Raw genomic sequence first — 8,792 nt, 5'->3', positions numbered from 1 at the left:
TAGGGGAGAGAAATCTCTCTCTCTCTCTCTCTCTCTCTCTCTCTCTCTGCAAATCTCTCTCTACCTTCCAAGAAAAATCAATCAATTTCCGTGTCCCCAAATGTAAGTCTCTCTCTCTCTCTCTCTCTCTCTCTCTCTCTGTAGATATAAATCTTATAGTTTGATCTGTGCCCTTGATGCAGCTAGGCCCAGATATTTATTAACTTCGTTTTTCGCTGCTAATCGTTCCCATCTATGTGAAAATCCGTCATCCACCTGTTGGCTTTTCATGATTATGCAGTTCCAAGTGCGTTTTTGATGATTAGGGTTTTCGTTTTTTCCTCTTTCGGACTTGCCTGCTTTCAGATTTCTGTTCAAAATCTGATTTTTGCACTTGGGTATCTGGTATTTTGGGGTTTTACCGTTTCCTTTTTAGACTAGAATCATTCTGTTTGTTTTACTGGGGTTTCCGGGTAATGGTTGAAATTTGTATTTGGTGATCTTCATTGTTTATGGCAGCGCGTCTGAAAGTGTTCCTTTTTATGGCGTTCTTTTATCGCATCCTAGACATGATTTTGGATCCAATGTTTAAATGCAATTATATCTCTCCAAGGTGCGGCTTTTGATGTTTTAATAATATCACAACTAAGACTTTTTCAGTTCTTTGTGAAGCCTCTGTTAGATTTATTTGTGGGTATTGTCAAATCTATAATTCTTTTATGTGATTTATCTGCTGCAAATGAATCCTGCGTGTGGCCAAGTTTATCTCAGTGACCAGTGTATGTGTGCCACAGTTTAACCCCTGAATGCTGTGCACAGTGCAGTGTATGTGAAAGAAGTCCATTGGATGAAATTAAGTGTTGTCAAATTTAGATTTTGGATTGATAAATGATAATCCTTCATGTGGGTGAGTCTGCCTCAATGTGTAGCGTATGTTCCCACGATGGTTTAACTCTTCAAGGACTGTTTGCAGTATGGATGAAAACATCTATTGGATGAACTGAGCTTGAAATTCAGTATTGCGTTTCTTCTACATGGACGAGCGAAGTCGAATGGATCATCTTAGAAATTGGGGTTTTCCTCCGCAAGCGGTTAATGGGAATCCCATGTTGAAATCGTTGGCCGGCAGTGCAGTTCTAGACACTTCAGCAACCGTTGCAGAACATACAACTGCAGTCATGTTAAATGGACCTTTTGCAGATCGAAAAGCTTCGCGTGCTGAAGCTCAAGCAGGGGCATCTTCTATGGGTTTCCCAGCGCACCCTTGGGCCATGATTCCACCTAGTATGAATTCAGCTCATGCTCCTGAAGAAAACCTGGATATCAGGATCAAGGAAATGCAGAATGTTCTTGAAATGCCAACTCAAGAAGTGGATAATGGTAATACCGACACTAAACCAGCAAAACGTAGAAAGCCACGAGCTTCTTCAAAGACACCTAATAACGATGGATCAAAACCTGTAAGGCCAAAGCAGCCGAAGAAGAAGGACTCCTTATCTACCAATGGAGACAGTGGTTCTTTGCCACCTGAGAAATCTGATAAAAAGATCCTTGACATTGTTATCGATGGAACAACCTATGATATCTCAAGTATACCAGTTCCAGTTTGCTCTTGCACTGGTGTCCCTCACCAATGCTATAAATGGGGAGTTGGTGGGTGGCAGTCTTCATGTTGCACCACAAGCATGTCTGTTTACCCTTTGCCACTGAGCCATACAAGACCTGGAGCTCGAATAGCTGGAAGAAAGATGAGTATTGGAGCATATAGGAAAGTGTTAGAGAGGGTAGCAGCTGAAGGTCATGATCTCTCTACTGCAGTTGACTTGAAAATTTATTGGGCTAAACATGGTACAAACAAATTTGTTACAATCAGGTAGATGATGATGCTTTTCTAATTTTCTGTTAATATTATTCTCATGCTTTTCGTTTGAACATACTTCTCTGCTCTCTGTATCTTTTGCATGTTTAACAAACATGCTGTAAATTAAGTGTGGGATTTAAGCCCAGTGATGTGTTAGTTTATTTCTTTGACTCCTGATATTGATCAGAATTCTGGAAAGGGAAGATTACTTTCTCCCTACACGGTTGGATATCTTTCCATTGTTGGTTACAATATCTGCATTTTCTGAAAACAGTCTACATTGTAAGTATATTCACTTTGTCATGGTTTTCGAAAAATTACGAATATAATTCACATGGGGCCACTGGGAACAAATTATGCTCAGTGCCTTACAGGTAGCTACATTAATTTGTTAGTTTCTCATGATCGTATGTACTTAAACAAAATACAAATGTTCCTTTCAAGAATTTCACATCTGACTGAGAGTATATCTCACTATTTTCATGCGACCTTGGATAGAAACATGTATTTGATTAGTTTATGGTAGCAAATACTGTTTCGATCAATGCATACATGTGCAGGTTAGTGCATGCATATACACATTTCCACTCATACTTTTTTTCTGTGCTGGCATTGGTTTTGAATGTGAAATGCCTCTCATTCACTTCTGTTAATAGCCTCCATAATGGTCTCTTCACTTTCCTGTTGATGTGAAATGCCTCAATTGGCCTTACCACTTTATCCTGTGAACATCGGTCATCTAGTCATTGTCTTCCACCTCTATCTCATGGGGATTGTTAATTGTTGGGGTGTTTGACATCCAATACCTCTTAAAATTGTTGGCTTGCATGGTGTTAAATGCATGCTTACAGTGGAATGTAGTAAGCGTTTGCACAACCAAGTAGTATCTGGGTAATTTGGCTTCAAAACTAAAATTAAATATTGTCAATGCCTCCCAGAAGATTTGGTGGGACAATTTACATACATGGGTTGTAGCTTTTACCAAAAAAACCATATTTTTTTGGGCACATTGCTGAATATAGCATATTTTTTCGTAGTATACATGACTTCTTGTATACTTTATTGTCTTGTGCATCCTCTGTTTGTTCCCTACAACACCTGTTATGGCCTGCAAGCTTCTTGGTTCTATTAAACAAAGACAATTATCTGATTGACAGAATGATGTTTCCCCCCCCCCCCCCTTAATTACTGGTGGCATCATTCGTATCTTTTATTTTGTTGTTGGTGAACTGGTTTTCTTGTAGTCTTTTCGTATGCTCATTTTCATAATTCTCTTCATCTAATACTGTTGGGATTAAAACTATGTATGGTATCATTCCAGCAAGCAGAAGGCTTCTCTTTTCCCTTTCCAACATAATCGGTTTTTATCTTAAATCAGTTGACCATCCAATTTTATCTGTTAAGTCTATTTAAGGACTCTTCATATGGTTCTCACGTTATCTTCTGCATTATGCTTGTCCATGGAGGATTTTACACAAGTTTTTGGCAAGTTGAACAAATTAAGTGCATGATAATTAAAATATAAGTGCTTCTATTTGGCTTATGCCTTATTTCTTTTCTAGTCATTTGAAATCGATGCAATCCAACCATCCATATCCAAATTGTTCTATTTTTTTATTTTGTTCTTTTAGTAAAAAAATATTTAATGCTACAATATTTCGTTCATCATGAATTTTGGTGTCACCTGCACACTTGCAACGCTTGCATTCGTGAATCGTGCCGATGGCTAGAACCGTAGAATCATTTCACGTATCAATCCCCACCGGTGCTTGTTTGGTTGAGAGAGAGAGAGGTTCTTTCTAGGAGTGTGCAAATTCGGATGCAAAACCAAATGAGAGGGATTCTTTCTAGCGGTAGTGAAATCTGGATGCAAACCCGAATGACTAAAAGAAGAGAGAGAGAGACGTTCTAGCAGTAAGTGCAAATTTGGATGCAAAACCGAATGACTGAAAGGCAGGGTGAATCGTGTAAAAAATAACTAGTTTTCTTTTTGGCTGGCATGCTTATGACATGGGTATTCAGCATTGATAGGAGTCGAGAAGATTGCACGATACAAGAGGATTAACTCCTGTAGAACATTCACTAATGATCTCAACAAAAAAAACATATATAATTTACAACTGGAATTGGTTGATGTGCATCGCAAAGCTACTTTAAGATGCAACCATAAAAAGAATGCCACAGGCAAAAGTTAGGCTTGCTGTTGAGTCATGGGGAAGTATTCAAGAATGCAACCTCGACCTCAAAGACCGCTGTCATGAGCCTCATGACATTTACTAATCATGCAACGTTCCCCTTGCTATGGCTTTCCTCCAAAAAATGTCAATAGAAACACGTTTGGTTTCTAAAAGTGCACAATTTGACAACTGAAGCTTTTCTTATTTGTTCTGTTAACTCTCTCTCTCTCTCTCTCTCTCTCTCTCTCTCTCTCTCTCTCATACATGCACGATTACTGCAGATGTTGATACGGGTGGACATTGGGTGACGTGGCTGATGGTTTATCAGATCCAACCTGAGATCATCTGGGTTTGGGTTGCCTACGCAGCCCAAGCTGGAAAAGAGCAGGCCTAAGCCAGCCCAATAAAGTAAACATGCTGAGCTCGGGTACAAGCAAAAAAATGTACCAATGGAGCTCAGCCAGCCTGACCCAACTCAAGCCCACTAACACTCGGGCCAGACCAAAACCTGATAAGTGTCAGGTCAGGGTTAGGTTCGGAACTTCAACAGGTATCCAGTCGAGTCAGTTCGGGCGAGACTGATACCACCCCAGATGTTCAGCTACTGATCCATGTGTGAGCAGTGGGGATGTTGACCCAAGACCACTAGCTTGGGGGTATCACTTCTGGACCATTCTGGTAGTTGTCCAAAAGTTTAAAAACTGCTTGGAGAGGTCTTGACCGTTCTTAGTTTGATCATAAATTCAAGATAAAAATATAACAGAAGATGTAGATGCCCCAATACTTGAAATGTGAATCACTTCTTATTTTTGTCCTATGTTACAATTCTCCATGCTTCACATGAAATTCACATCACAGGCTCTAAACTGACATTAGGAACCCACATTCAACTCTAAAACATAATATCACGAACCCATATTCAACCAAAAATGAATGAAGCTAATACAAATGGTGCTCAAACATTAGGCTTTGCTTGCTTGTAATGGAGCTGTTTCTTTACTGGCCACTATTTGTTCATAGAGGTCTCTTATCTTTAACCCAATAATGGTTTGGAAGAGACCAGTTCCATTGTTGCTTCCTGGGAAGTCATCATGCTTCAATTTCAATATTTGCTGTGTAGCTTCACCATAGTATTTTGTAGAAATGCTGCTCAGATGGCTCTCAACGTAGATCAGTTCATCTAATCTATCAAATTGTCCATCCATCTCCAATACGGAGACCTAAAAGAAAAACAGTGTGAAGTATTAGGAACATTGAAGCAATATTCCGTTTCATGTCAATATGCAAAAGTTTGCTTTCTCATCATTTTACAACTCTGCTCAAATTTCATCAAGACCTTATTCAAGAAATGGGTTCAAAGCTTCAGGCATGTGTGCACACACACATGCGAGCGCAGCATTGGCATGAATTTATATGAACAATGAGATGCCATTGGTAGGATTTTTGACTGATCTGATATTAGGGGTGAGGGCAAATGGATAAAATTTTTAGTATCAGGTGATAAAAGCCTGAACATGTTATACCTCATTGGAGAAGTAGGTGTCCGGTCCGTAGAAGAACTTGATGCCTGGATACGAGCAAGTCAGCTTTCTCCCACAGGGTATCCATGAAATGGTTGAACCTTCATCGAACAGGTAAACAGGGCTAAAGTATTTCACTCCCTCTTTCATGATCAACCTCACTCTCAAGATCTTCCCTCCGTTGTCATCGGGAATCAGTTGTGTCGGCAAAACTTCAATCACTGCATCGGCATATTGCTTCTGCGGGTCTGCAAGATGATCATTGAAAACCCAGTAAGTCCAGATACTTCAAACAAGATAACAGGCAATGTGAACACATAAAAACTGATGTTTCAAGTGAATGAAGTTTCTACCAATATATGCGTCAAAGTCTGGTTTTCTTGCTTCGATGCTAGCTTTAATGCTCTCAAGACTGTGCCCACGCTCTGCCATGTCTCTCTGTAATGTTTAAACCAACTCAGATAAAATAAAGCAACCATAAACGTTACTTGCTACATCCTTCATTTAATCACAAACCTGAATTTTCCATGCAAACTTGACCTCGTTGCTGATATCCAAGTAGATACTGAAGTCAAGAAGTTCTCTTACACGAGGATCATACCTGAGAATCAGAAAATGCAGATAAATACTGGAACTACACATTCTTAAGCTTGCATTGGTGGGTATCCTAGACAATCTTGCAGATTTCAGATAATCAGACAGCTGACTGGTTCTATATTGACCCCATTAATGCCATTGTTAGCACAAGTTAATAGTGAAATGTTAGGCAGAGAGATCTAAGCGTTCAGAACCTTCTAACTTACAAGTGTCATATGGTAAAACCAAGGTCACCAAATAAGAAAGCAAGATCAAGAAACAACTCAGAGAAGCAGAAGCAAGAAGCAAGAATCAAGGGTTTTTAGGTCAATGTGACATGGAAAATAAGATAGTGACTAGGAAATACTTAAGATGTGAATTGGGAAGCCTTTTAACAGTTAGACTAAAAAATAGTTAAGATTGCTAAACATTTTAGTCTTTATAGCAGTAATCACGTACTTGAAAATAATTTTTTTATTTTCCAAATTTATAAAAAAATTGGTGTGAACGTTACATAAAATCAGTATTCACTGGCATCATAATAACCGATAAGTAGCTAATAATATCATCACTTCAGTATAAAAAAACCATAAATTATATGCAAAAGATTGCATAATAGTGAACATGCAGAAAATTTTGAACACTTCTGCCTTAATCTTTAGAAGATTATCTTCATGAATTAAATTACAATAGGTCGATTATAAGTTCTTTAAAGAACGATTCCTTAATTGTGTAAATTTATTGTCGTTCAAAGCCCCATGTCCTTGGGAATGTGCCCTCAATTAACATATAAACAAAGCCATGTAAGTGCCTAATTTTCTACTTCTGAAGCAGCTACAGATGTGTGAGCTTTCCCTGACCATGGGTAAAACAGTTCAAGTTCTAATAAACAAACTCTTAGAAGTTTTAGAACCAGCAAAGAGTCCAAAAGACTGACACAGCATTATTATACGACCACAAATTCTGCCATGGACGAAAATGTTGAGCCTCAAATGATCTGATAATCCAAAATAAGTCTTAGCTTTCTAAAGAATGAGAGTTAAGAAATAGCAAAGGTAAACTTTTAACCAAAAAAATCAAGGTTGGTTAAAGCAACACAGTAGGATCTTTCCCAATTGCGTAACCCTAGCATTATACACATCTCAAGCATGCAATGTAAAGTCAAATAAGTTCCAAACATATGCCTAGTTTTTTTATCAAACAATTACTCTAGAAATGTGAGCCCACCAAATTTTCACCCAATTCAAAATACCCTCAATGAAACACTTGTATTTAGGTTGAAGAGGTGTCACATACGACTGCTTCTGATTCCAGTTAGCAGAAAAGGATTTTTCAAATAGGATCCACAAATACAGGGCATAGTGGAAGTCATGAATAGTTTCCATTCCACGAATAAAATGTGTGTCATAGCTACACTAGAGACTGGAAAAGAATGAGGTATATAGAAATTCAGTGTTTCTCCAACCAGCTATTGATTATGAAAGTTTCTATTGTGAGGTTCCAAATCCAATATCTTTTCAGAAAGCCAACAGCAAGCACAAGAAAAAGGGGGACAAAAAGAAGAAGCTGTGCACTGATAAAGTGGTCCTTAAGAAGTGGAAGCATAGTCATAAATTCTTGATATATGCAGTAAAGACATCAACCTCAAAGAAATTGAAACAGACCAACTAAAGCTATACAAAGATGACATTCGAGATGAAAAAGACCAACTAAAAAGCCTTTAGTAAACGTCTAAAACCAGGATGCATAAAACCAACAAGACCAAAAAAGACATCATAGAAAGATTGAGAGAGCACTAACATTGGATGAAGCCCTTCAATGACCAGAATCTTGGGAGGCTGAATAACTTCAGGAGGGTCTAACAGCCCAGTGACGTGATTATAGATTGGTTTCTCCACTGGAATCCCTTCTTTTAGCATCTTCACCTGCTCATACATGAGATCAAAATTGTTGGCTCTTGGGTCTAATGCAGTCACTCCCTTCTCCTTCCTTCCTGTCCTATCCAAAGAATGGTAGTCATCCAGGCAAATCACAGCTGTTGTATCACTGATCAAGGTATTTGAGTCTGGGTTTCCTCCCTTTGGGGGTTCAGCTGTTCCCCCAAAGACACTAGTCAGCCTCCTCATGAATGTGCTCTTCCCACACCCTGAATCTGCTGCCAAACCAATGACCACGGTCTTTGCTTCCTCAGCAGAGCATGAGATCTCAGAGATCCCACAGAACCTCCTTGTTCTCCTTGTGCTTCTGTAGAAGAAAACATGGCTTTCATGCCTGTTGATGGTTTGATGAAAACCCAAGTGGGTTTTTGTTGGGGTGGTGGAAATTGAGTACACAGTTGTGCAAGCAGCCATCTTTCCTTTGTCTCTGCAGGTTTCTCCCCCTTTTTTCTCAGTTTATCTGCATTGAGTTGCTTTCAAATGTGGAAGAACACATGCAGAGGGGGAAAAATAGATGGTAGGGAGTTGATGTATATAGGAAAAAACAAGAAGAAGCAAGAATTTGTGGCTGATTGGTAGAATTGAAATATGAGAAGCAATTTTAGATTTTTGGGGTGACGAAGAAAAAAATGGTTTTTAGTTTATGTGATGGAAGCCGCACCTGTTATTTATCTGATAAGGAAGGCCTTTTTCACAGGTGGCAATACTGAGGGAGGAACATAGTTAAGAGGAAACATAGGGC

General features: G+C 38.9%; 1 protein-coding gene and 1 long non-coding RNA gene across 2 annotated transcripts; one reads left to right on the top strand and one right to left on the bottom strand.

Moving 5' to 3' along the window:
- Nucleotides 1-2,157, top strand: LOC149813609 (uncharacterized). The gene is made up of 2 exons (XR_016428259.1): nucleotides 1-102; nucleotides 953-2,157. It is a non-coding gene; the product is annotated as an uncharacterized LOC149813609 (long non-coding RNA).
- A 2,636-nt stretch (nucleotides 2,158-4,793) lies between these two features.
- On the bottom strand, nucleotides 4,794-8,505 carry LOC149813608 (phosphoribulokinase, chloroplastic-like). The gene is made up of 5 exons (XM_089990792.1): nucleotides 7,914-8,505; nucleotides 6,054-6,138; nucleotides 5,891-5,975; nucleotides 5,541-5,785; nucleotides 4,794-5,237 (listed from the first exon to the last, which is right to left on the bottom strand). Exons 1-5 carry the CDS (start codon nucleotides 8,462-8,464, stop codon nucleotides 4,980-4,982), a joined length of 1,224 nt encoding a protein of 407 aa, XP_089846918.1. The 5' UTR covers nucleotides 8,465-8,505; the 3' UTR covers nucleotides 4,794-4,979.
- Nucleotides 8,506-8,792: the final 287 nt, after the last annotated feature.

The sequence above is a fragment of the Nuphar pumila genome, chromosome 16 (genome assembly GCF_984573655.1).
Source record: "Nuphar pumila chromosome 16, dmNupPumi1.hap1.1, whole genome shotgun sequence".
Classification (NCBI taxonomy): domain Eukaryota; kingdom Viridiplantae; phylum Streptophyta; class Magnoliopsida; order Nymphaeales; family Nymphaeaceae; genus Nuphar; species Nuphar pumila.
The sequence above is the reverse complement of the archived record's forward strand: the minus strand, read 5'-3'. Positions and strand labels throughout refer to the sequence as shown.